Genomic DNA, 27,666 nt, shown 5'->3' on the forward strand with positions numbered 1-27,666 from the left:
GAAAGGCTGCAACAAGCCTCTGGGGCATACAGGTATGACCTGGAAGCTTCCCCAAAGACAGGAACCCTTCAGAGCTGTCTTACGATGTGAAACAAATGGGAGGAACACTGAGCTTGTTTGATACCTCCACCACCAGCCCTGTCTGCAGGGCTGCATCCCCACGTGCCCAGAAATGGAGGCACTGAGGTGAGATTCTGAACACAAGCAGAAAGCAACCAGAGCTTACCTCTTCACCTGGTGATTGCCATCCCTCTGCACCTGGTCTTCTGGAAACACCAGTATCTCCTTGGGGAGCTCAGTCCTCTTCTCATACAACTTTTTCTGTACTATTTCACAGGTGAAGAGAATTCCACAGTGTTTCTCAAATCCATGGCATTCAGTAACAGCCATTTATGCTGCAGAAGTGACAAATCTCTTTTCTATCCCTTAGTTTTACATGAGGAGTCCTGCTGAAGGTCCTCCCAGATCCCAACCACCTCTATTTCACCCAGTGACTTTCTGAACATTGAGAGCTCATGAAATTCACGTCAAACGAGATCATGGAAAAACAATTTATTTGACAAATTTCCAAGGTAGACAACTTTAGTAAAACACAGGCATAAAACTAAGTTGTACAATGGGTTTCTGGATATAAAGTAAAGAGTTTGGGATGCCAAAACCTGGCCAATCACTGTTGCTTTCTCTGAAGCGCGTGAATTCATAGCAAGAGCACCAATGGAAGCACTGAAACAAAATCTCAGCCAGCCCAACCACACCTTCAGTGTGGTCCTGGAAACAACTGTGTAAACACCAAGGGCCTGGATCACCCACGCAGTGATAGCACCTTTGTTAGTATATCCATGTGAGTCAAAGCCCCTGGCAGATAATGGCAGCCTTTCCCTTGACTTTGCTGGGCTGTGGATGAGGCTCTAATTCAATAGATAGTAGCTAGTGGGTTTCCCTAGGGCCCAGGTGCCTAACTCCTAGATGGTCCTATAGAAACAGTACCCCCAGAGGGTTCACTGGGAATTAGACAGCTTGGTACTTTTGGAAAAAAAAATAATAATAAAATTAATCAAAGTCCCACTAACTGGGCTCAGAGATTTTCCAAAATGGAGCTTCAACCATAACACAAGTCATCAGGTTATTCATGAGGTTCCTGGTTTCACTGTAGGACCATGAGATCAGTTAGTGAAGGAGTGCAGTTATGTAGCTTCTTCTATGGGTTTTCCCTCCCTTCCTGATGGCTGCTGTCCATCTTTCCATCAGTTGGTGCCCAGCCTCCCTGTCCTGAATGGGAGTGTCAGCACAGAGAGATGCTCCACCACCCACCTCCACCCTAGCCCTGGGAAGTCAGTGGCAATGGAGGCCAGAGATGCTTCCACTTGGCTTGGGTAATGTAGTCCAGCCCCCCTGCCCCTCCAAGCATGCATGGGAGATATGAAGCAAACTCGCCAGCCACAAGGATCCTCTCTCAAAGCTTGCTGACACTTTGAACTTCTCACTTGGAGCACAGCATTGGGACCACTGTGAGCTGGGCAAGCTGAGCTGGGCTCACAAGCTGTGAGCTCAGCTGATGTATGAAAGAAAGAAAGAAACAAAACACCTTTATCTGAGAAGAGCACAATCAGCCTTATGAGACCAGGCTAGTCCTTAGTGGTACAAAATTCCTCATCCTGATTCTTTCTTGGCAGAAAAGAAAAAAAAAAAAGTGGGATGAGGTTGTTATTGTTGTTCTGGCAGCTTATTGCTAGATGTGCTTGTGTTTGCCTGCTGTGGGGAGGGAGGCAGTCACAGGCAGGGAGGAAAGCTGGAGACTAACAGAGGAGAGATGCAGATGATGAAGCAGGGGGGGAAGGGAGGGGACTATGCACAGCCAGGCTGCAGCACTATCTGCAGAGATGCAAGTTCTTCAGGTCGGTCAAGAACGCTCTTAAATTTTTTTTTTTTGGTTTGTTGGTTTTCATTTTTAGGCAAGACAGAAGCAGGCATGGCCTTGGCAGAAAACCCACCCCAGACGCTCAGTCAACAGCTATCTTCCTGGAGACAGTTTGGTAGAAGACACCACGTAGCAGAGAGGTATAGTCAGGCACACGGAAGAGGTGGCGCTCGCCGTAGACCACGTCGTAGTCTGCGCTCTTCCCTGTCACCAGGACACGGATGTTGGGCTCGTTGGCTTGGCTGCCCACTGCCAGCACGTAGATCTCGATGCCAGCCTGCTGAGCTTCCTGCACAGCCCTCTCGATGGCCCTGGCAGTGATCCCTTGGGAGTTGCCATCAGAAAACAGCAGGACCCTCTTCTTGGCCCCGGCACGGGAGGAGCGCTGGTACAGCCCGGTGACGTGGCGCAGGGCGGCGTTGACGTCGGTGGCGTCGTTAATGAACTCCATGTTGTCGACGGCCTTGGCGACGATGGTGTAGTTGGACTGGAACTGAGCTTCCACCTTCTGCTGGTTCCTGCCGCTGTACTGGACCACGGAGACACGCACCGAGTCGTCGGCGGGCTTGCCGGCCTCCAGGAACCGCTCCGCCAGCCGCTTGACAAACTTCTTGGTGGTCTCAAAGTTCTTGCTCCCCACGCTGGTGGAGCTGTCCACCAGCAGCGTGATGTCTGCAGGCTCACTGAAGGCGACTGCAAGGGGAAAGGCTCAGAGCTCGTTACGCTGCCTGTTTCCTCCTGCCTCTTCCATGGACAGCTGGTGAAGCTGCCGGCTGTCTCACAGGCTTCCTGCCTCGTCCAACTTGGGAAATCCCCACTCTCTGGGTATTTGCTAGCTTGGTTTTCCATACCCCAGTGCTGTCCTACACTTCTCTTTTCACCCTTTTGTTTGGCTCACAGCGGGCTGCATTCCCAGGTACTTCATCTTAGATAATCTAGTGACTCTTGCCAATTCAATCCAGCGCTGTCCTTGCATGTCTGGGGAACCACTTCATCTCCTGAGACTGGCTTCTTTCCAGGATGAGTCTGAGGGCCGCATATGCTTCTGACTTGGAGGTGCACCCCACTACATTCCTCCCCATACTCACTTTTCAAGCACCTTTCTTAAATATCCCTGCCACGGGGCTGATTTTTCCTTCTGCTCCTACCACCATGAAGCAACTGATCTCCTTACCTGCCTCAGTCAAAGCCTGCAAGGGCTCAAATCTGGCACATTCTCCTCTCTAGGTTTGAGGTGCCAGGAAAGCAACTGTCTAGGCTTCTCCTCCAGGTGCTTTGGGCTGGTGTGTGTGAGACCCCCCTGCAAGTGTCTGACATGGCTTGCTCCTTTCTCCAGCCCAGGAGCGTCTCTACTACAAGAGGTCTGAGCTCTGTGTTCCCACCAACACAAACTCCCATTTCCTCCACAACAGCACCCACAAGCCCCTCCATGTCACAAGAGCAGTGAATACTCACTTGGGCAGGTGTAGTCTGGGCACTTCTTCTCTGTTAAGAAAATTAGAAAGAGTAAAGTCACTGGCTCATCCAGGAAAAATCACTTCTCCTATAGCATGACTCTCCACAGAGTCACAGTGGGAACAAACACCCACCTGGGTCACAGCCACATTAGGTAAAGATTATAAACATACACCAGAAAGCACAGAGGTGCATGCTTGAGAAATGCTGTGGACAGAGATGTCCTGCAGCAGGAGAGGACCTGGCTGCCAAGTATTCTGAGACATGCAACATGCTTGTTCCTTGTTTAACTAAGCTTTGGATGCTGTTTTCTACCCTCAACACCTACTTAAGAGCACAACTGGAGGAAGGGAAAGCAGCCTGTATCTCTCAGACTTCTTCTGAAGCTATCCTCACTGCCTTCTTTATTGCCTCCATGCACAGTCTTTCACCCACCTTGGCAGACATATGAGGTGATGTTCTGCAAGAAGGTGTCATCTAGGAGCTCAGCATAGTTGTCCCTTTGTATGGACAGTCCTGGCCTGGTCGGTCTGCTCAAACAAGCAATGTCATTCAGGTGATCTGGATTTGGAGGGTTCCGGAAAATGTCGCCTATCCCCAGAGAAACCACCTGCAGGGAAGTTGAGAGTCCATCACCTGATACATTCATCATCTAATGCACTCATAAACTTGAAGACCTTTCACCCCACGAAGGTGCTTCTGTGTCCACCCTGCCCTAGGGAGACAAAAAAGGTTCTATTTGATAAGTGGCTGAATATGAGCCAGTGTGTGCCCAGGTGGCCAAGAAAGCCCATGGCATCCTGGCTTGTCTTAGAAATAGTGTGGCCAGCAGAAGCAGAGAGGTGATTGTCTCCCTGTACTCAGCACTGGTGAGGCCATACCTGGATTGTTGTGGCCAGTTTTGGGCACCTCAATTCAAGAGAGATTTCGAGGTGTTGGAGTGAGGACAGAGGAGGGCAACAAAGCTGGTGAAAGGGCTAGAGAATAAATCTGATGAAGAACACTTGAAGGAGCTGGGAATGTTTAGTTTGAGGAAGAGGAGGCTGAGGGGAGACCTCATCAGTCTCTACAACTACCTGAAAGGTCATTGTAGAGAGGTTGGTGCTGGTCTCTTCCCACAGGTAATTAGTGACAGAACAAGAGGGAATGGCTTCAAGCTGCACCAGGGCAGGTTTAGACTGGACAAGTTTGTTTTCACAGAGAGAGTAGTCAAGACACTGGAATAGGCTGCCCAGGGAGGTGGTTGAGTCACCATCCCTGGATGTGTTTAAGGGTTGTTTGGATGTAGTGTTGTAGGGGAGAGCTTTGTAGAGTAGGGATGATGCTTGGACGCGGGGATCCCAAGGGGCTTTTCCAACCTGAATAGTTCTGATTCTATGAAAGCCATGCAGACCCCAGAGAGCCTGCATTGCCCTGCTGGATGGCTGCTGTGCAGGCAGGGTGCCTGCCCTGCACCCTTACCGGGGTGACATCGCAGAGGGAGCTGAGCGGGGTGGGGTCCCGCAGCGTGTCCGAGCGCCCGTCCGTGATGACGATGGCGACGCGCTTGTCGGAGGTGAATCTCTGCACCAGGTTCTCCCTGGTGAACTGCAGGGCTTCTCCAGTGTAGGTGCCCCCAGCTATCCACTTCAGGTTCTTCACTGCCCTGCAAGCACAGACACCAGTGAACCTGCAAGCCCTGATGGAGCCCCTGGGAACACGTATCTCACAGACATGCTTCCGAGGTAGGGGAACATCCTGCTCTGGACAAGGATTTGGGGAGAAACCTGGAAAGCTCCTTGGCCTCAGCACCACTTACAATGCTGCCAACTGCTACTTTCCACTAAAGAGCATTTAGCACCCTTGCAGTTGTAGGAGCTAGTGGCCTGGAGATGGCAGACAGGTGATGAGGAGGTGCCCCCGGGTCAGGTCTCTGCATGGAGCACTGGGACCACACAGACTCACTGTTTGAGGGCCCCGATGTTGTCTATGTTGGCATCCCCCATGGCCACCAGCTCCTGCGTGTTGTCGTGGCTGTACTGCACAACACCCACACGGGACTCCCCAGCTTCAAACTGTTGGAAAAAACAGAAGCCAGTTATAGTGAGATACCTCAGGGGGCCCATAAACCCTAGACAGCTCAGAAATCCTGCTGGTGGTTAGTACTGAACATGGGCATGGCAGGTTCTGCTGCCTCTCCTCTGCCTTATTCCCAGCAGGAACCCCAGTAGGGGTGGATGCTCATAGAATCATAGAATTATTTGGGTTGGAAGGGCCCTTAAAGTTAATCTAGAGCAGCCCCCTGCAGTCAGCAGAGACACCTCAGAGCTCTGTCCAACCTGACGTTGGATGCTTCCAGGGATGGGGCTTCTACCACTTCTCTGGGCAACCTGGCCCAGTGCTCCACCACCCTCATTGTAAAAAAAAAAAAAATCTCATCCTAATATCTAAGTCTATATCTCACCTTTTAGCTTACAACCATCACTCCTTGTCCTATCACTACAGGCCCTGCTAAAAAATTTGTCCCCATCTCTCACAGGCTCCTTTTAAGTACTGGAAGGCCACAAAAAGGTCTCCCCATGGGGACCAATTCAGTAAGCCAGTCAATGAAGAAGGACAAAGTTTCCCATCTCGGTGGTTGCAACACAAGCCATTTGTCATGGCGGGTGGCTAAAAGTACATCTTTTTTCAAAACTTCTCTTCTTGTTCCAAAACATTGGTTTTGCTGCTTTTACCAACTCTTTGCCAGCCAGGGACCCATCCATGTCCACACAAGTATTCAACAGAAGGTGCCATGGCCTCAAAGCCTGTGGGCTACAGATGTGCCTGGATATACTTTAAGGGAAGACTGGATGCCAAACATCTTTTCAAATCACAGGATTTGGAAACAATTTCCCACACACAGCAGGTTATCAGGGTGGGTTAGGAGAGCAAGCATCTGTGTCCCTCTTTAGACTGTAAGACTCACTCCTGGGAGAATATTGCTGCTTTGAGCTGCAAAGATCCTGTTAGTGCTTAACTGGTAACCTAAACCCCAGCTTGAGAGCAGACAAGGGTGCCTGGGGGGCTGTCCATCAGGAAGCCAGGGGAAGTTCCCATGCACCTTGTGTCATCTACTCCATCCACCTGAAATGCTCATCAGGACAAGTAAGAGACTGACTGATCAAGTGGATGCTTCATGAGACATCTGCTCTGGGACATGGAGGAAGAGCTCTCAGCCACAGCAGGCAGAGACAAAATGTCTGTATTTTGGGAAAACAGGTTCTTTAGAATGGAGCCATCTCCCCATTTTTCTGCTCACAGTAAAAAATAAGTGCACACAAGCACAGCCCCAGCACTCGTGGGAATCTCACCTTCACCCGCTCGTCCTTGCTCAGGCGGTCAATGACTTTGATGATGAAGTCCTTGGCAATCTGGAAGTTCTGCAGGCCAATGCTCTCTGAGCTGTCCAACACAAAGAGGAGGTCGACAGGACCACAGGTACACTCTGCAGCAAAGGAGAGGAGCAGAGGGGCTGGTGTTATCATCTCAGCAGCTTGCTCAGAGCAGCAAGCTTTAAAAGGAAGCACACCCAAGCAAGCAATTGCTGCCTGCTGCTAGTCCTGACCAGGTGGGTGCCTGTGCCCTGTCTACCCAAAAAGCAGAGTGCAAAATAAAAAGGCAAAAATAAAGTTAAATAAGGACAAGTGCACCTGGGTCGGGGCAATTCCAAGCACAAATACAGACTGGGTGGAGAATGGATTGAGAACAACCCTGAGGAGAAGGACGTGCTAGTACTGGTGGATGGGAAGCTCAACATGTGCTTGCAATGTGAGCTCACAGCTAAGAAATCCAGTGTCCTGGGCTGCATCAAAAGATGGGCAGCCAGCAGGACAAGGGAGGGGATTCTACCCATCTACTTCCCTCTCTTGAGACCCCACCTGGAATACTGTGCCCAGTTCTGGGGCCCCCAACATAAAGACATGGAGATGTTGGAGCAAGTCCAGAGGAGGGCCATGAAGATGCTGATAGGTTGGGGCACCTCTGCTATGGAGACAGGCTGAGAGAGCTGGGATTGTTTAGTCTGAAGAAGAGAAGGCTGCAGGGAGACCTTAGAGCACCTCCCAGTACCTGGAGGGACTGCAGGAAAGATGGGGAGGGACTTTTCATAAGGACATGGAGTGACAGGACAAGGGGGACCGGTTTCAGGCTGAAAGAGATTTAGGTTAGATATTAGGAAGAAATCCTTTCCTGTGAGGGTGGTGAGACCCTGGCCCAGGTTGCCCAGGGAAGCTGTGGCTGCCCCATCCCTGGCAGTGTTGAAGGGCAGGTTGGATGGGGCTTGGAGCAGCCTGGGCTGGTGGGAGGTGTCCCTGCCCATGCAGGGGGGTTGGAACTGGATGATCCTTAAGGCCCTTTTCAATCCAAACCAGTCTGGGATTCTATGAAAATGGCTGCCTAGGAGACTGAAGAGTCAGGTTACCCATCTTTCCATTTGCATTTTTGCTGAAAGCCCCTTGTAAGACACGTAGCATTTCCAAGCTGTGAGTAGCCTTAGAACACCGAGTGATTATTCCAAAACCCATTTCCTCATAAGCCTTCTCAGTTCTTCCATTCACCCAGCCCAGGAGGACAGAGGTGACACTGGTGGGCTGGAGGAGGCTGACTCAGCTTTCTCCCCTCTTTCCCATGACTGAAGAACATCATGTGCCCTTGGCTCTTCCTTCAAGCTTTTGGACTGCAAAACCAACCCATCAGGACACCATCAGAAAAAAACCAGCCCATTTCTCTGCAGAGCTGCACAGGATTTTGGAAGAGGAGGCCAGAGCTGGATCCACAGCATGCCCTAAACTGATGTTCCTTTCAACTGCAAAGAGGGTGGAGAAAATCCTCCTGGCAGCCTTGCTGGCACAGGACACCTCGATAACAGTTTTCCAGCTCTAGGACCCAGTCACATCAGCCTCCAAATCTGCACAGCACCCTCAAAATCTGCACAGCACCCTCGAGGAGAACTTGCTGCCCTCCCTTGCCTCATGCATGCTCAGTCCTCCCTCCCAGGCTCTCACATCTCCACAGCACAAGGCAAGGAGCAGGGGAAGGAGGGGTTCATGCAAGGAGAAGGGCTAGCAAATGTTTGTAGAGCAACTTTGCCAAGTAACACTCACCACAGCAAGCTAGAGGAGAAGGGAGAGAAAGAGAGAACGTTAAAATGCTAGACAGGAAGCTTTTTCACATACTAACTCAGAGTGTTTCTGCAAATCCAAAGACACCCAATCCAGACAATTCAAGCTCGTGGAGGTTTCCCTCCCGTTTGAAACACCCAGATCTATCTCCTGCTTCAGCCTGTGACCTGGAGCACTGCTTGCAGCAGAGCTCTGTTTTCCCCACACACCGATGCATTCTATTTAAATAAAAATAGAAGCAAATCCTGGAGGGATTAAGTGAATCCTCAGCATATGGAGCTCAAACTCAGTTCCTCAAGTACCCTGTGTCCTTCCAGCATTTCCTTGCTGGTCATAGGCCAGACACTCTTTGCAGCACACACATGGCAGGACACCCCAGAACAGACCTCCCTTTTCCAAGGGGAAAAGCCAGGCCCTGCTATTTCAAACAAGAACACTGTAAAAGGGTCCCCACAGATTTGACACAGCTTTGCTCATCATTTCCAGGAAGGGTAAAACTGTATACACAGAGCCACAGACCCAGAACACACAAGAAAACATAGTTGCATGATCTACTCCAGAACTGGAGCTCAGAGTCCCTGGGTCAAGAGAGGGGACAGCAACACTCAACAGGTCTGCCTCATTTTGGTTGCTGTCCCACCTGCAGGGAGGGCCTCCCTCCACTCCACAAGCTCATTGACTTCACTGTGACTGATGCAAGGGGAGCAATGCCTGTGGCATCCCTCTGCATGCTGCCTGGGGATGGCCCTGCTCCCTGGGGGCCAGGGAAAAAGCAGCCCTCCCCACTCGGCAAGAAGCCAAGCAGGGCAGGAGGAATGGCACAGGGATACTCACAGCACATCTTCATGATGATGTCCAAGATTTCACATTCCTGAAAACAAAAGAAACATGTTAATAACACCACCCCCACAGAAGCTTTGTGCCCTCAAAGCAGGTCCTAATCTGGAAATGAGTGATGTGCAAAAGGAGGGTGGCACTATGGAGGGAGCTGGCTGGTGGTGAACTGCCATGAAAGAAATCCAGCCAGTGAAACTCACTGGGGCAGCCACCACTAAGCCCATGAGCATGAGGCTCCCCAAGAAATAAACCCCTCCCAGGAGCCATCAACATCAGACCAAGCAAGCAAGGAGTGCCCTGATCCCATCCTACTCACATCTGGTCCTGGAGGCCCCACAGGTCCTGGTGGTCCCTGTTAAACAGAAGCGTGGACAGAGCAGTTACAAGAGCAGCCAGTCCCACGAGCAGCCTACTCTGCCCATACCCTGGTAAGCAGAGCCTGGAGAAGTCTCTTGGCTTCCCAGTTGGTAGCCCCTGCCCTGGGCTTTGAGCAGGTACATCTGTTTGCTTGCACGATGCCCTGGGGCTGCACAAGGGGTGGGGGGAGGAAGACCCACATCCACTTATGCCATGCCCACCAAGGTAGGAAGGTGAGCTCTGGCTGCAGGCAGAGGGCCCATGCACCATGACATAGTTTGGCATTACCCCCACAGCACCCAGGGGATGGACAGATGGATGCCATCTGCCTGGGAGACACCTCTCCTGTAGCCTCCAGGCCAACGTGAGGCAACACAAGCAAAGTGGCAATTCAACACAAACCAAAATGCTTTCAGGTTTCAGGTGGCCACTCCCAAAGGCTGCTTGCCCTTTCTGAACCTGATCCTAGGAAAATGCTTGGCTCATGGAAAAGCACAAGTGCCTGTATTTTCTGCCCTGACTGAGGGGCTCCTGCCCTGCTCCTGGTGTGAGTAGGGCCAAGCACAGCAGTACCATGGTGAGCCCTGCTTTTAGGAGCTCCATCAGCCCAACACTGCACTCATGGGTGCAAACCCCGCCAAGGTCCTCACTTACCGGGCGGCCTTCAGGTCCCCTGTGGCCCTTTGCTCCTTTGATGCCCATGGGGCCAGGGATCAGGTTCTGGAATGAAAAGCAAAATTCACAAGTCTGTGTGTGTCAGGGTGCAGCATCTTTCCCTCCAGATGCCTGCTGAGCACTGCTTAACCACAAAAATGTTATCTGAGGTTGCTGGACCAAACCAAACAAGTTTGGACTTGGGAGGGAGGGTATGGACCCTGGGAAAATCTCCCTCCCCAGGGCAGCAGTGCTGTCTGGAAGCACACAAAACCTTGCAGAGATGATACCCACCTCAACCTAACAGATCCGGATGTTTGCTGGGCATAAGCTGAGAGGAACCTCTGGAGAGATCTCCTCTTGTCATCAGACATCGCTCAGCAGCAAAGGCTGCTTGCTGGTGGACTCTGGCCCACAGGCAAGCAGTGTTAAGAGACCCAGCCCAAAGTTCCTGCACTTGGTTCACAAAGATGATCCAGCTTTATAGAGAGTACTCACATCATTGCCAGGGTCTCCAGGTTCTCCTTCATCACCTTTAGGACCAACATAGCCTTTTGTTCCCTGAAAAAGAGTACAGAAGAGATTCCTGCATGGACAGCTGTTGTTAGCCTGGTGAAGCTAGAGCTGGCATGCAGTGTCCTTGAGAGACATGGCCTGGAACGGGGGTGAAGAGCAGCATATAGGCTCCCTAGTACCAAACTGCAAAGCTATTGAGGAACAGAGCTTTAGGGTGGCCTTCACTGTTACAGGACCATCCAACTCCCCCTGGGCTGGTACTCCCAATCCCATGCTCTGGGGCTGCACTGCAGAGCACTCAGCCCAGGCTGCCACCCTTGGATGTTACTACCAGTGCACCAAGGCAGGGCACTTGCACAAAAAGTATCCCTTGTAGGGAAAGGCAGGCAGAAGGAAAAGAGGGCTTTGGAGGAGCAGGCTGCATTAGGGAGCGCTTTGCAGAACACAGCTGATGGAGAGGCTCTAGGAGCCAAACCACCAGCCAAGGCAACTTCTGTTGGGTGTACAAGGAAACACACACTTACATTAACACCAGGGTCACCTCTGTCACCCTGCCGGCCCTGGGAATGAAGGAAAGGAAGCACATTAGGTCAGACAAGCAGAAATAAGGGTCTTACAGTTTCAAGGCAGCACAAAAACACTTACCGGGGCACCAGGGAATCCCAGTGTGCCATTCGCAGCAGGGCCATCCTCTCCCTGGAAAGGAAAGGGTAAATATGTGAAATAATGAAAAGCAGACCCCTTTGATGGCATAGCAGCAGAATCCTGCCCTCCTTGGATAAACAGTCATGCAACAAATACACAACTGGTGGGTTGGACACTGGTGCAGAAAGGTAAAAAGGCCATCTTGCTTGTGTGTGATCTGCACAGTCAATGGGAGAGAGACACACTGTCCCCCCCAGAGACTGGGGATATGCCCACGGGCTGGGAACAGACTGGGAAGCATCAAGTCTCTATTGCTAGAAAGTACATCCCAAGATACATCTCTTTAAGCCTGCAAATAAGATGTATATTCCAGCCCCTTGCAAGTTTTCCCAGCACTTCTCAGCCTAATGAGTGCAATTTTTCCCCCTGACCTGGACTACACTGTGTGGAACCAGCCTGTTGTACATCCTTTCCACTTAGCATGTAATCCTCCCAAACAAATACCACTCACCCTTTCTCCCATCAGTCCAGGATCTCCAGGCAGTCCAGGTGCTCCAGGCAATCCCTTTGGACCCTGAAGGGAACAGAAGTGGTCAAGCATTGCACACTATCCTTCCTGCTGGGAAGATGATGCCTTCTGAGGCAACCAGCTACCATCGCAGAAGATATCTTGTTTATGCAAGAACAATGCCAAGCCCAGAGCTGGGCTTGGGATTCAGCTTGCTCCATGCCCTGGGTATCAGAGCTGCTGGCAGATTCAGGTGGCTGCCCTTGGAGAGCAGCTCTCCCAGCTTCTGTGATGGGAACCCCGATGGCTTGTGGTGTGGCTATAGCCTCTCCATGAAATGGCCTCTGTGAGGTGGGGAAAAAGGCAGCCATAGCCTTAGAGGACCAAGGAAAAATGTCTCAGTGTGTCTGCCAGGAAGGCAGAACCTGAGTTTGTATCTCCAACAGGTTTCCAGGAGCTGAGAGATTTGCAGACAGCCCTAGAGGGCAATATCTCCTGGTCTTTCCTTCATTCCCTCCCCCCGAAGATGCAGTGAAAGAAGCAGCACTGACCTCATTGCCGCGGGGACCATCCTCTCCCCTGTAGCCCTTGGGTCCCGGGGGTCCAGGCTCACCCTGGGGAAACACAAAGAGCTCTCACAACAGGGATCTTCTCTGGTGCTGCTCCTGCCCTGAAGAGTTTGTCCCTTCCTTTCACGAAGATGTGGGTGGGGGGCGCTGGGCTGGGTCCTCACAGTGTGAGCTAGCCTCACCAGAAAGGAACAACTGATGGGGGTTAATGCAGGTGGGGAGATGCTTCAGGAGCTGTGCCTGGCTGCCCCCGTGACCCCCTGCCCACACAGGCAGCAGCCCCCCACCCTTCCTTGAGCACAGCTTTCCCTGCCAAGCTCAGTCAGAGCAAGGCAGAACCAGAAGCTTTCTGGGCTGAGGTGTGACACCACAAGAGTGGGTTGGATACCACGTGCTTTAGCAGCAGCTGAGCTTGCAGAGCTTCCAAGGCCCTAAAAGCCAACCCTCTCCTCCACACATCAGTCTGCTGACAGAGGGCCTGGTGGGGAGAAGGACCAGGGAGGTGGGGAAGATGTTTTCTAGCAGCAAAGCACGGCTGTGTTGCACATTGGCATCTCAATGGCTGTGACAGAGGTGTCCACAGGGCAGAGAAGGTAGAGTATGTCACCCTGGAGAGGCCACAGATCTCCCTCCAGAGTACCTCCCCATGCCTTGGGGCTTGGACAGGTCTGGGTCACAGCCAGGCTGACAAGAGGCCTTTTTGAGGCTCTGGAGAGTTTTTTACATAAAATCACAGCCTGGTTTGGGTTGGCAGGAACCTTGAAGACTGTCTAGTTTCAGTCCCCTACCATGGGCAGGGACACCTCCCACTAGACCAGGTTGCTCAGAGTCCCATCCAGCCTGGCCATGAACACTCCAGGGACTGGCCAAGCCACAGCTTCCATGGGCAACCTTCTTCACAGAAGAGAATTTCTTCCTGATGTCTAATGTAAATCTCTCCTTTTCCCATTTAACACCATCATCCCTCAGCCTGTCACTAGACATCCTCAGGAGGCCACAAAGCCCTGGCAGTCTACACTGGAAGAGACCAGACCTGTCACATCCCACCTGGACAGTGGCCACTTGCTGTGTTAGCTGCAAGGCTGCCCAGAAACTGCCTGGGACAAGGGACAAGGCAGGAGGCAGGTTTTTTCTCTAAGAGCTCCAATACATGTCCAAGGGTACTCCTGCACCTTCTGCTTGGTGCCAACTGCTCCTCATGGGAGCAGATCACAGAGACACTTGCCTGAGAGCTTCCTATATTTTCTGAGCATCACCAGCACCTCTGAGCTTTTCTGGGAGCTGTCTCAGTGTGGTGGCTCAGCCTAGCCCAGCTTTGCAGCTGCTCTTTTGACACCTGAAAGCTGAGGAAGCTGAAAACCCTTCCAGCTGCTGCCTCTGCTCCTCTTTCCATGACAGCAGCTGGGATGCAGTGGTGCCAAACATCCCAGCACAAGACTCACACCTCTCCAAGGAAAGGTGGGCATGGAGGACTTCATTACACAGTGCAGAGCACAGAACTGCTGAAAGGCATGTGACCTTATTTCTGCACTAAAGCCCAGAAGAGAGAAAACTGGGAAGGAGGGACAGGAACTCGTGATCTTTCCTATCAGCCAAAGCTGGATCCACAGCACCCTTGGCTCACTAGGTCACTGCAGCACATAGCACAAATCCCTCACAGCCCTAGAGGAATTTCTGAAGACACAGAATTTTGGATTGAGCATTCTTTAGCTGCTCCCTGTCCATTACCTTTCTGGATGTGGTAAGAACCACGAGAGAGATGGGCACCAAGGCCAAGAAGAGAGAAGGACCACAAAACCTGGCTGTGAGGATCAGGGAAAGAGCATGCTGACCTTTAGCTTCTCTCAGATAGAAAGAGGATGAAAGGGGTGACAGGCTAGCAGGAGCCCTTCCCTCTTGCCAAGAGAAACACGCTCCAAGAGCCAGAGGTTGCAGATAACACAGCTTAAAAAACACTTGTTTGCCAAAGTCCCTCTCTTGCCCAAGCCCAATTACACATTTATTTTTAATTTGGCCAAGCAAAAGCATTCTTCCTCAGCCTATGGAAAATATTCTCATTTTGCAACTGCTTTTGAAATCTCCCTGGACTGGTGGAGGTGCTGGGGCAGTCTCTGGTCTGGAGCATCAGAGCTGCTTCTTGCTTCCCTCTCTGAGAGAGGTTTAACTAAAGTTGCAGTGCTCCCCAGAAGGGAAGACTTGTGTCCTACAAGCTCAGTGACAGAAGGAAACCATTTTTTCTCCTCCTCCTTCCCACCAGTGAAGGCTGGCTAGAGGTAGGATCTACCCCAGCCTGGCTCCCCACCATGCTTGCAGAGCTTCAGCTCCCAGGCTTTTAACTAATTTCCACCTTCTGTCTTTTTCTGTGCAATCCTTCTGCCTTGAACCTAGAACCAGCCTCTACCACACCAAGACCAGTTCCAGTCCTCCCTCCTTCACTGGTGTCAGCCTGCAACTCCAGTCCACTACACACACACACACCCCCAAAGAGCTGCCTTCCTACCAGGGCCACCTCCTGAAATGTCACCTCTCACCACAGCACTGCCCAACAAGCTGGATGCTGCCAGATGTTCTTTGGTTGCAGCAGGAGCTCAGCCACAGACAGTAGGATCTGGACAATCCTCCTACATGAACTTGATGCTCTTCACCATCACGAGACAGGCTCGAGGGAAGCCCAACTCCAGGCAAGGACAACCCTGGCACAAGCATGTCCCCTCCCCAGGCTGCAGCCTGGTGCCAGTCTGCTATGGGGGTCACCCATGCTGGGGGTAAGGTGAATGCAACAGTGGCCCCTTGATGGCTATCCTGCACTCCAGATCTTCAGGGCTTTTCAACACCTAGCTGAGCATAAAGGAGTTCAAAAGCCATCTCATTTTTGTCTGCATGCTGTCTCCATGCTTCAGCCCTTGGGGAAGTCCTGCTCCAGCAGTGTGGGAATGTTTATCTCAATACTTCCCTGTATCTTGGGCTCCATCAAAAGGCAATGAGGATGGATAGGTGGGGAGCTGTCCCATAAAGCCCCATGCAAGGGTGATGCCAAAGCATGCTTGCTCAGGTGGAAAGACCCTGCTGGTCATCACAACCAGTGCTACTGCCATGGAGGATTAACCCAGCAACACCTCCAGACCCAGTTACTGACCAGGAGCTGGATACATCTTTGAGAAGAGCAAGCCTGTACCTGTGCAGAGGACACGAGCCTTCCTCAGGCTGGAGGTAGCCAGCTTTGATCTCTAGATCTCTAGAAAGCCCGTGGGGTCTGAGATCTGCTCCTTGAGGCACATGTCAACAAGCAGACCCCAGAGCAGGAGGGCCAGACCTTGCAGCAAACAGACTTGAGGAAAGCTGGCTTTGGCACAGACTGTCTCTACAGGTGCCAAGGGTGTTAGGGACAGGGTTGGGGCCCCGTCAGGCTCTCCCTGCTGACACAAGATGTCTCATTGACTCCCCTGACTGAAGTGAGCAGCATCTGGCCCCAGGCCTGAACATTTTGTGAATTGCTGCAGCTTGCACTTGCCAGTTTCCAAATCTGTCAGACGTGTTGATATCTGTTTCCATGGGATTGGGAAATGGTGTGGAGGTTTCTCTGTCCCCAGCTAGGCAGCCAAGTCTCCATTTTTTTAACCCTGTTCATATTCTGTGCTCTCTTTGAAATCTCTCCCACTCTTCAGCAGCTTTGCTACCTGGTCTAAGAAGATGTTGACAACTTGCCTCAAGATGCTGTGGCATCAGTTAAGCCCCCTACCACATCCACCTGGTATTCAGAAGGTTAAACCAAGCTCTTACCTGGTCACCAGGTGGTCCGAGGGGTCCTTCCCGCCCTTGGTCACCAGGTGGTCCAGCCTCTCCCTGGAAAGGCACACAGAGGACATGAGAAACTCAAGAGAGACAAGCATAACATGTATAGGGCCCTGCATGCAACAGGGAGTGGGGATGTGGCACCAACAGCATGTTGCCGGATAGAAACAGTCACCCAAGGAGGTTTTGCAGGCAAATTCAGGGGCTGGGTAGGAAACCATCAGAGATGTGGAGCATGAGAGCCAAGCTGGCATAGCCACCTTAAAGCCAAGAGGAAGAGCTTCTGAAGGATGGGAGGGCCTGCCTCTGGGTGACATGTTTCAGCCCATTTTGTACCAGAAAAGCAAATGCCTGGAGAGATCCACCTTGCAATGCCTCTGCAGATACAGACCTGGCAACACAACTCTGCAACACTGCCTGCTTTTCTAGAGCAGCTCCTTCCCTAAAAAGTCTGCCTGGAGAGGTGCTGCTGTCCCCATGGGTAGAGACTCAAGGCTGGCAACCTCCTTCCTCCAACCTGCTATCCCTGTGAAGCAAGTTTATGGGGAGGGATGCTCTCACCTGTCACTGCAGGTGCTGTCTCCTCTCCTTTGCTAATACTCAGCAGCCTGAGCCAGGTTACAACTGTTTGCAGAGCACTCACAGCCCAGGGGAGCCTGGAAAACCTAAGTCTGAGTGTTCCTGCACCCCCAAGAACTGCAACAGAAGGAAGTGACCAAGGGCTAGACACAGCTGAGTTCATCATTCACTTCACCTGTCTGGAGAGGGACAGCCTCCCACCAGTCCAGCTGAGCTGTGTCCTGAGAGGGCAACATGTCTGCCAGGGCTGGGTCACCCTCTCCATCCACACCCATGGGCAGGAGGGAGCAAGCAGAGGAGGCAAAAAGAGAGGCAGGAAGCACTGCCCCTCCATCCCTGCAGCCCAAGGGCTTCCTGGTAATTCAGAAGGCAGCTTTTCTTCCCTGCAAAGTGAATCCTTCTCCCTTGCAGGGCTGGGTGACAGCTGAGCACAGAGCTTTGCTCCTTACAGCTAAGCTGCCCTCCACAACCAGCAAGCCCCATGTGCAAGATGAGCATCTTTGCACAAGGTGCTGCTCTGGGGTGGTGGGGCCAAGCAGTCCCTCCAGCCCATGGGGAAGTCAGGCAGTCAGACACTCCCCACGACAGTCACACCTGACCTAAACCTTTGAGGACAGCAGTTGGAAGCTTAGCAACCTAAAGTTATTGTTTGCAAGCTCAAAGCTTCCAGATGCCCAAGCCAAACAGTAAATATAAAACACAACTTCCGAAGGGCCCCCAGGTGCTGGTGAAGACGTTTCTGGCGAGGTTCCACAGCCTCGTGCTTGGACATAAACTTGGAAGGAAGCAGCCCATCTCCTGCTGAACAGTTTGACTCCAGGACACTGACGTGCCTTCATCTCCCGCACATCTGCCCCGCACACCACGCGGGGCGGTGCTGCCGCTCCCCCAGCAGTAAACAGGAAAGGGGAAGGTTTCCAGCAGGCCCCAGCCAGAGCTGTCCCCTCCCCAGGACAGACCCCACTCCCCATGCCCTCAGAGCTGGTGATGGGTCCTGGCTGTCCTCACGGCAGGGACAGGGGAAGAGCAGTGTGGTGGTGGCTCCCCAGCGGTGCCAGGACACCCACTGGGATGCTGCTACTGGGTGCCCTGGATGCAGCAGCACCCCTTGTCCCTCCCCAGCATGCGTGGCACCTCAGCCTCTTGCCATATTTTTGTCCTGGCCTGCCAAGGGCTCCTGCCTGTCCCTCCCATGCTCACACTCGGTGACTCACCAACCCCCCCCCCCTCAGCAAGCAGGAAAAATACTTTCCTAGTGACTCCCACCCAAAAGGGGAGGGAAGGGTGTTGTCCCTCCCATCTGCAGGCACTCACACTGCCCTGCTGCTAAGGGCACCTGCAACACCCCTTCCCAAGTCACTGGTCCCCCCCTACAGCTTTCCCAGTACCTGGAGAACACCTTGCCTCTTTGCTCCCCATCAACTGGTTTCAGAAGTGCAAGGCAGTGACTGACTCCTCTCCACCTTCTCTTGGCTTGCTGGGCATGCTTTCCTCTGTGTTTTGGCTAAGCAATGATTAGCTGCCAACTTACAAAGGGTGGCTGCCAGGGGACAATGATGGTAAGTCTCTCCTGGGGTGGCAAATAAAGGCTCTGAGCTTGCCTGCTGGCCTACAGGCTGGAGTTAGTCACTGGGCACCTATTTCTAGTTCCTGGCTGCCAAGTGCCCCCTGTTTGCAAGCAGATGCCAAAAGCCACCCCACAGATGCAGTTACCGGCTCTCCTCTTGGCCCGCGGTCACCTGGTGAGCCTGGGGGGCCTCTTTCTCCATTGCTGCCCTGCAAGAAGATGGTGGGAACACATCATTAAGACCTGCTCATAGCAGCAGCAAAGCCCTCACTGCGCACACCTCTGAACAGGTTCACCCCCAGTCCTCCTCCTCCTCCTCTGCAGGGTACCAGCCCCTACCTGTGCCCTGCCAGCAGTGCCATCACTTACCCTTTCTCCAGGAGGACCATCTGCGCCCAGAGCACCCTGTGGAGAAATGACAGGGGCAGTCAGGCGATGGGGATGGCTGGCAAGCATGCACAGGGGACATCAGGGGCATGGGCAGAGGACTCACCTCATCACCTGTCTCTCCTGCTGGTCCAGGTTCTCCCCGGTTTCCAGGTGCACCCTGGGTGAGCAAGCCATGGGAACAGAAATGAGACAAGTCAGCAGGTTTTGGAGCAAAGCCCTGCACAGCTGCAGAACCTTGGGCAAGCACTGCTGTGAAGCCAAGGCTTGTGTAGGGGATCCCTCCTTCCCTCTCACAGAGGGCAGAGGATGCTCATACATGGGTGCTTCACCCACCTTCTCTCCAGGGTTGCCAGGGATTCCCTGCCGGCCAGGTTTTCCATCATCCCCAGGCTCCCCCTTTACAAGGACACAAGGCACCATCAAGACTGCATCCAGTGGTGGGATTTCAGCTTCCATAGCACAGAGGCCATCAGAACCCCCAGTGCACCCCAAGTCCCTTTCTGGGCTGTGGTGTCTCCCCAGTGAGCTCCCTCTGCCCAGTACCAGCCACCTTTCCAGAGCAGCCCCCCACTATCTCAGGGGTGCACCTGCCAACCTTGGGCACACTGGGAATCACGCAGGGCACATCTTACTATAGGTGACAGTGTCCTCCAGGACAGGGTTGCCCACAAGCAGCGCAAGGAGACCAGCAATGGGTCAATCAACACCTCTGCCTCTTACAGGTGGGGGGTCTCATGAGGCTGAGCAGAGTGGCTCACCTTCCTTCCCTTGGGTCCATAAGCACCAGGATCTCCCTTTGGTCCAGGCAGGCCTTGAGCTCCCTGTTGAAAAGAAAGGAGACAACACTGAAAATGGCACCAGCATTGCCATCAGTGAGAAATCAGGCATGGACTGAGCATCCTGGCAGCCCAGCAGGATGGGCAGCAGGGATGAGCACTGAGGAGCAATGTAGGGGTGGCATGGAAACTCCTGTACCATGGAGGTGTGCAAGCAATGCTGCAGCTGTGCTGCTGAGACTGAGAGTGCTCCTGCAGCTCAAATAGCAGAAAAAGTGGTTGCTGGGCTGCAGCGGTAGTGGTGCCACCGCTTGGGAGCATAGAAACAAATGGGGAAACTGGAGAAATGCAATGTCAAAATAACATTTTCCAGAGTCCTCCAAAATCTCTTAACATTTTCTGGTGGCTGGTCACATCAGTCTGAAAGTGCTTGATCCTCAGATTGCCTGTTTGGCACTGAGCTCTTCTTTGCCAAGTTCCCTGTGCTGAACTGTCTCCAACCAAACACTCCCCTAGCATGCAGCCCCATGCAAGGGGGGCAGCTTTCATGCAAGAACAAGGCAGGCTGGGGGGGCCCCCAAGGATGCCATGCCTGGGATGAGCACTGCACGTTTAAGGGCATATGTCCAAGTGTAGTAACTCCCTCCTACAGCTCCCTTTCTTGAGGGGCTCCCTGTTTCCATGTGTCATCATGGCAGACTGGCTGTGCTGGTTCATTCACAGAGGGTACATACATCAAATCCAGGTGAGCCTTTGCAGCCAGGTAACCCGGGGTATCCAGCTTCACCCTGTCAGACAAAGAAGGGGTTTCCATCAGTGGTGCCCAGGGGAAGATCCCATCCATCATCCCAGAGCCTGGAAAGGGACATCCCAGCCCTGTCCCCAGGTAGTGAGGGGACAGTCCTGCAGGGAATTCACCCCACCATGAGTTTGGAGGGGCAAAATCCAGGGTTCTCAGACTAAGCAAAGTGGCCCAGAGCAAAGATTTACCTTCATGCCATCAATGCCATCGATTCCACGCCTGCCCTTCTCACCCTGAAACAGAGAATGTGAACCATGAAGAAGTGATTTCCAAAGACCCTTCTCCCCCCAGGCATTAACCAGAAAGAATAAATGGTGCAAAAGCAGAGGCTGACCTTGGCTCCTTTGGCTCCTCTTGAGCCCTGCAAAAAGGAGAGCGATGTTAGGCCCCCACAGAGAGCAGATCCATCCCTCCCATCCATGCTGCAGTCCTCACACTAGCTAGGTGCTCAGGCATTCACCATGCCCCACACACTGCCAGTCTGTCCCACTGCACAGTGCTGCTCTGATCCCCACTCATGGCAGAGACCAGACCCTAACACCATGCAGCTGCAGGGGCAGCCCTGGGTAACCAAGCAGGGGGACAAAGATCTGTCCCCAGCATCCTTGCCATCCTTACCTTTTCTCCTCGACTTCCTTTATCACCCTAGAGATGAAAGAAAGGAAAAAAGGAGAATGAAAACACTTGCAGCACAAAGCCTGTGGCCCATCTAGGAGCTATGCCTGTGACCCTGGAGCCCCACATACCTTCATTCCTTGGTAGCCAACAGGTCCCATGTCCCCTGGCCTGCCCTAGGGGACAAAAACATGGTGTGACAGAGGCAGAAATTGGCACCATCCATCACCATGAGGCAGTTCCCCCAGGCCCTTGAATGAGGCTCAGGTCCCAAACACTATATCCTCCTGCAGGCAGTTCTCCCATAACTCTACTCCTTTTTTACCCAACTGGGAGCACAGGAACATTGTGGAGGGCAGAGCAGATCTGCTTTCACCTCCACCATCTCCAGCCCTCCCTAGGGATGAGGACGCTTGGGGACACGTCATCTGGGATGAAAGGGAAAGGCAGAAAAACCTCGGGAAGGAAAAAAATCTGTGTGCATGACACAGGGTTTCCAAATTGGGAATGCAGAAGCTGAGTAATGGCACACTCACGTGTGTGGGAAAAACACACCTCCCAGAAATAAGTGTACCTAGTCAAAAAAAGGGAGGAGGAGGGAAATAGTTTCCTCATGCTATTAGCTTCTTATTTACCAAAGGTTTCCCTGTAACACTGCTGTGCTTGTCATGTCAGAGGACGCGGGAGGGAGCCCGGAGTCCACCCCTGGGCTGGCATACATGAGTCAGAGATGCGTCCTCCAGGAGGAGTTATTTTGGGTGAGGAACAAGGAAGCCTTGTAGCAACAGAGGAGGGGCCCACCCCCCTGCCCGCCAGCAGCCACTGCTTGGCAGGGTGGCTGCAGAGGAGGACAGCTGGCTGTGACCCCACTGACTGCTGCATGGAAATGGGGTGATAGAGGGGCAAGGATGCACCCAAGAGGTATGTTCAGAAGCAGTCAAAAAGTAGCCCCTGCAGAGTCACCACAGTTGATCCTTTACTTACTGGGTCTCCAGCGTCTCCTTTCTGGCCAGGAAGACCTGGCTTGCCTCTTTCTCCCTACAATACAGGACAGAAATAAAGTTAGCACATCATCTCCCAGACCAGAATGATGATGACCTGTTGAAAGAAGAGAAGGGAGGCACTGGAATGGGCTGCCCAGGGCAGCAATCGAGTCACCATCACTGAAGGTATTAAAAAGATATGGTACTCAGGAATATGGTTTAGTGGTAGATTTGGCAGTGCTGGTTAGCTGTTCAACTTCATGATCTTAAAGGTCTTTTCCAACCAAAACAATTCTATGAGTCTCTCACAGCAGCAGCAACACTCCATGGATGTGGGGAGCAGACAATACCAGCCACATAAGAGCACCTCTCCATGGGACAGTGGTGGGAGTTTGGAGATCCCTGTCCCACCAGTCTGAGCATCCCCCGTGATCCCATCTCGCCACCCCAGTCCCACAGCATAGCCAGTCCCTCACCTCATTTCCTGGGTCACCGGGAGGTCCAGGGGGTCCTCGGGGAGGCTGCAGGAGACATGTGGGTCAGACCAGCTGCTGAGGCAGAGCCTGAGGTCATGGGGATGCCAGGGGAGGGGATGAGGGGGGGGCCTGGAAAGCCCAACTCACCTGGCACTCAAAGGAGCAGCACTGCCCAGACAGAAGGAGAAAACAGCATTAGAGGCAGTGGGCAGCACCAGGGCCAGCCTGCAGCCCGCTTGGGAGGGGGAGCTCCCTGGGCTGGCAGGGGCTGCCTGCAGGGCTGGGCTGTGCCACCAAATCCCTGCTTGCCTGGAGGTGACACACAGGGGACAGGCACAGGGACGGGGGAAGGAGAGACTCTGAGGGACACTCACCGATTGCTCCGTGTTAACTTTCTGCAAGACAAGAAAGCAAAGAGAGAGAGTTAGTGAGGGACAGGTGAGCCTGGGGAGGGGGCAGACTGGGGAGGAGGCAGGCAGTGCTCACAATCATGTCGATGATGGTGTTGATGGTTTCCTCCACATCGAGCTCCCGGGTTGGCTTCAGGCTGGTGGCAGTGAAGTTGCGGCGGTAGGCGTGGTCTGTGGCGATGATGTTGAGTCGCTGGTCCTAGGGTTGGGGGCAAGGAAGGCAGAGTGAGACGACAGGCAGTCATGCAGGACCTGCCCCCAGAGGTCACCCTGGGGACCTGCATCCTCCTTCCAGGGAGGGGCTCTGAGGGGTATTCAGCGCCTCCTTCACCATGCTGCGGGTCCTGCAGACCCACTGGTGACCCCTACAGGGAGCATCTCTTGCCACGTGGTCCTTACCAGGTGATTGGGGGAGATGGCGACGGAGAACACTTTGATCCCCAAATGTTTGGCTTCGTTGGCAGCATCATCCAGGCCTCCACAGGGCTCCTTGTATCCTTCCAAGGGGTGTCCATCTGTCACCACGATCAAGTATTTATTCTCCTTGTGATGGGAGCCACTGGAAGGGTTTCAACACAGGATTTAATGTCATGAGGATTTAACAGATTTAGCTGGAGAGGGATGGCTCAGGCATCTCCAGACACGCAGCCCATGCAGAGCCCCAGCCTGTGGTCAGGATATGCCTCATCCCAGCAAAGCCAGAGCACCAGCAACCTCCCACCCTCATGCCTAGGTGACCTTCTCTCCCACCCCGAGGACAGCTCTGCACAATACCCTGGCATGTCCTAACCCAGAAGCACCCAAACTCCATCCACCACTGCCACACCACCAGCATCACCCTCTCCACCCACCCTGGCCCCACTGCCTTACCCAATGAGCAGCTCCTCAATGCCCCTCTTTATGGCACAGTCAGTGTAGGTGCCCTTCCCGATGTAGTTGACAGCTGAGACACGGTTCTTCAGATCATTCCGGCCGCTGGGCATCGAGGTGAGGCTCTTGATGAGCACAACCTCATCGCTGTAGTGCAGGGCCCCAGCATTCCACACCAGGTTGCGGTCACAGCGGTAGTACCTGTGTGGACACAGTCAGACACGTGCTGTCACCACAGCTCCTGCTGTCCCTTCACTTGCTCTGGCCACCATGCTAAACGCAAACCTGCTGCCACACACTGCAGGGCTGTGCCAGGGCTCCCCGCCTTCTCGCAAGGCTGGGACATGCTCAATGTGCAAAGCCCAGCACAGGAGTGGGCAGTTGGTCCAGCAAGTGGAATGGCAAAGGGGTGCAGTTGGTGGCCATTTGCAAGGGTCAGACACTTTGGCAGTGAAGCTTCCCAAAGAGGTGCCAGGTTGCAGTGGCTGCAGCTGAGCAGGAGATGCTGAGCCAGACAGCCATGTGTGCAAGGCAGGTAATACTGAAGCACTCCGCACTGTGGGGAGTTTTCCAGTGATGGACCTGTTAAAATCAGAGGGATGCCTGCCTCTGAAGGATGCTCTGCCTCTGAGATCGATGAGTGTGCGAGTTGAAGCCCTGTCCTGTGATTCCCTGGGACAAAGGCATCGTGACTACCTGTACTTTGGCCAGTATCCCAAAAGGGGTCTTCTGAGGATGCTGGAGCCAATCCCAAGGGGATGGGGGTGCACAGCTCCCTAACTTCCCTGAGCTTATCTTCCCTCTGCCCAGCAGGACCTGTCCCAAAGTCACCTGAGCATGGCCCACTGCTGTACCCTCCACCCCACCACTGACAGTTGCCTCACCATCACCCATGCTGACCTGGCAGGACAGCATGCATGCTGGTGGCTTGTAGGGCCAGAGCAGGTAGAGAGCACCAGGGTTGGCACAGGGGTTTCTGGGGTGGGCTCAGAAGGTCCCTCTGTCTTCATGTAGCATGGGCTCTAGACAAAGCCCAGAGCTTTGTTTAGAAGAGCCACGCCTGGCAAGTTGTTCCCAAGCACAAGGCTCCTGGTCCCTCAAGGCCTTGCAAAGCAGCTCTCCTTCCTGGGCAATGGAGAGGTGATCTGCTAACCCCCTCCCACCTGTCTGAGATTAAGAACTTGCCCCTCCAGATTGTGCAACACTGGGTCATCCTCACAGTGCTCCTCTGGGCACCAGCACATATCTGCTGTCCCAAAGGTCTCAGAAAGACCCACATTCCTTTGTGACCTGTGACGTTTCCAAGCATCCTTTGATCTCCAGCCAGCAGGCAAACCATGGCCTTTGCCTCCAGCACTTCCCAGCATCAACACCATTCCAGGATCTGGGAGCTTTGGTGCTCCTGAGCACCTCCAAGAAAACCAAGGTCAGACCTGCCTTGGTGGCCACAAGGCTGGGTGACAAGGAGGCAGATGAAGAGGTGGGTAGTGGGCTGGATGAAGGCACCCAAAGCTGGGTTTAACACTGCAGGGTGACCTGGGGTATGCAAAGGGGGGCTTGCTCTGCAGGGTGCCCAGGAGTGCTGGGTTTAACCTCAGAGGTGTCCCACTGACACCCAAGCACCTGGTTGTTTAGGGTCTGAGCCACCAGTGGCACAGGGTTCAGCATCTCTTTGGCACTACAGAACAACCACCCAGCCACAGGTGCTGGGATCCTGTGTCTCCCAGGAAGCTCCTGCTTTCTTGAGGGTGGGTGCAGGCAGCCTTGCTAAAGGCACACTGCTGCCCTTGGCACAGACAGAGCTAAAATGGGACATCTCAGGACCAGGAAAGGGAGGAGATGCTCCGAGCCCCTCTCTCCAGCATCCCTGCTTTCTTCCTCTCCCTCCATGGACAGGTGCGCAGGGTAGTCTCAGAATCCCACCTGGCACTGGGACCCATCCCTAAAGCCACCTGGACAAAACCCCTGGAGATGTACCTGTTCGTCAGCTTATCAATGAACCGGTTGGTAAAATCTTTCACTTGGGTAACCAGGTCCCCAAAAGGCTTCACCCTGAGGGCAACACTCTCTGAGGTATCCAGGACGAAGAACAGGTCCACGGGGCAGTCTGGGAAGAAGCAGAGGCAGGAGTGGGCAGGCAGCCCAGCTGCATGGCCTCTCCAGCAGGAGATCCCGGGATGCACGCCTGCAGCCCAGCTCCCCTCCCAGCAGGATCGGCGCCAAGGGGATCACTCTCCCTGTCCTAACCCCACACAAGACAGGCCAGCACACAGAGGGGGGGTGAGGTTGCCCGCTTCTTTTGCCATCAAGGGTAAGCTGGATGGAGCACGTACTCAGAAAATGCCAGCTTGAGGCATTCAACAGCTTCCTATACATTTTTTCCCATTCACATTAAAAATCTACCTTTGCAAAACCAGTACTAGTTATTATACAAAATAACAAGCAGCTGCACCAACAATTTAAAACAATGAAACCAAGACATGACAGCAATTAACACAGTGAAAGATTGATGATTTTCTGGAACAAATATCATTGCAGAGGAGAGCAAAGGCACTCTTAATAGCCACTGCCAAACCCAAAATCTTTCAGAACCAGTACCAGCTGTTATGCCCCCAGCTGCACCCCAGTCTTACTAGTAAGACCTGACAAGACAGAGCAAAGGAGAAGGAGCCAAAAAAAAATAATGATTTAAAGTGGGTATGTCTTACAGATCCTCACTAATCCTACATCCCTCTCTTCAGCAAACAACTCTTCCCCCATGCGTCCTGACAAAGCTGTGGCCATGCAGGGTAGTGGAGGTGTCTGCCCAGGAGGGAAAGAGCAGCTGGACTTCTCTACTCATCCTTGGGAAGAAAAACACCCTGGGAAGCAGCCTGGACTTACCTTCTGCATTGGTGACCCGGGTGGCGACTTCTGGGCGCTGAGCCCATGATTCCCCCCCCAGGAAGACAGCTGGGAACAGCAAAGTGAGTAGAAAGCCTCGCAGCCTCATTTTGCTTGGTTCAAATTACCATCGAGCTGGGTGGAAGGAAAAAAGCAGGGAAGGAGAAGCCAGGAGCCGAGAGGGTCCAGGTTCCGGAGGCAAGAGTCACTGAAGATTTTTTGTACCGCTTTCCCCTTGGTTTCCGTGGGAGGGAGAGCAGGCAGGAGGGTAAGGGTGAGGAGGAGACTTCCCCAGCCAGAGGACAGAGGGAGGGATCAGGGGCTGTCAGCTGTGAGTCAGAAACGCGCGAGGCGTTTGCCTGTTCCCCCATTTCTGTACCTGCCGTGGCCACTGCTGCCTGGGATCTGCACAAGCCGCACAGCAGGAGCCCCAGCAGGGTCGGTGCCCAGCAGCAGCATCCCCCTCAGGGCTCAGCCTGCTCTGCTGGGCTCAGGGCACCCATCAAACTGCTCCCCCCCCAGCTCGACCCTGAATGAGATGCATTCCATTCACGTCCCTACCTGCATGAGACTGTGTTGTCCTGCTAACCAGGGCAGGCTCCACCACTGGGCAGAGCTAGAGTTGTCCCACAGCTGCCACCCAGGGATGGGGGCATCATGGAAGCACCACATTTTTGGAGGTGGTGCAGACATCGGGCAGCCACAACTCCTCTAGGCAACCTGGGCAAGTGCCTCACCACCCTCGGAGCAAAGACTTTCTTCCTAATATCCCATTTAAAGCTCCTCTATTTCAGTTTGAAGCCATTCCCCCTCGTCCTGTCACTCCCTGCCCTTGTAAAAAGTCCCTCCCCAGCTTTCCTGGAGCCTCTTCAGGTTCTGGAAGGTGCTCCAACGTCTCCCTGAAGCCTTCTCTTCTCCAGGCT

The 27,666-nt window shown here is 53.3% G+C and overlaps 1 protein-coding gene across 1 annotated transcript; it reads right to left on the bottom strand.

The window, feature by feature from the left end:
• Positions 1-537: 537 nt before the first annotated feature.
• COL6A1 (collagen type VI alpha 1 chain) lies at positions 538-26,942 on the bottom strand. The gene is made up of 35 exons (XM_051623859.1): positions 26,744-26,942; positions 25,838-25,967; positions 23,861-24,061; positions 23,390-23,549; positions 23,067-23,189; positions 22,955-22,975; positions 22,728-22,748; positions 22,581-22,625; positions 22,106-22,159; positions 21,253-21,297; positions 21,125-21,151; positions 20,841-20,867; positions 20,695-20,739; positions 20,439-20,492; positions 19,687-19,749; positions 19,262-19,324; positions 19,032-19,085; positions 18,908-18,943; positions 18,685-18,747; positions 16,381-16,443; positions 12,583-12,645; positions 12,035-12,097; positions 11,524-11,574; positions 11,403-11,438; positions 10,861-10,923; positions 10,363-10,428; positions 9,668-9,703; positions 9,349-9,385; positions 8,497-8,505; positions 6,706-6,839; positions 5,318-5,427; positions 4,835-5,018; positions 3,809-3,983; positions 3,374-3,403; positions 538-2,611 (listed from the first exon to the last, which is right to left on the bottom strand). Exons 1-35 carry the CDS (start codon positions 26,850-26,852, stop codon positions 2,001-2,003), a joined length of 3,072 nt encoding a protein of 1,023 aa, XP_051479819.1. The 5' UTR covers positions 26,853-26,942; the 3' UTR covers positions 538-2,000.
• Positions 26,943-27,666: the final 724 nt, after the last annotated feature.

The sequence above is a fragment of the Apus apus genome, chromosome 6 (assembly GCF_020740795.1).
Source record: "Apus apus isolate bApuApu2 chromosome 6, bApuApu2.pri.cur, whole genome shotgun sequence".
Classification (NCBI taxonomy): Eukaryota; Metazoa; Chordata; class Aves; order Apodiformes; family Apodidae; genus Apus; species Apus apus.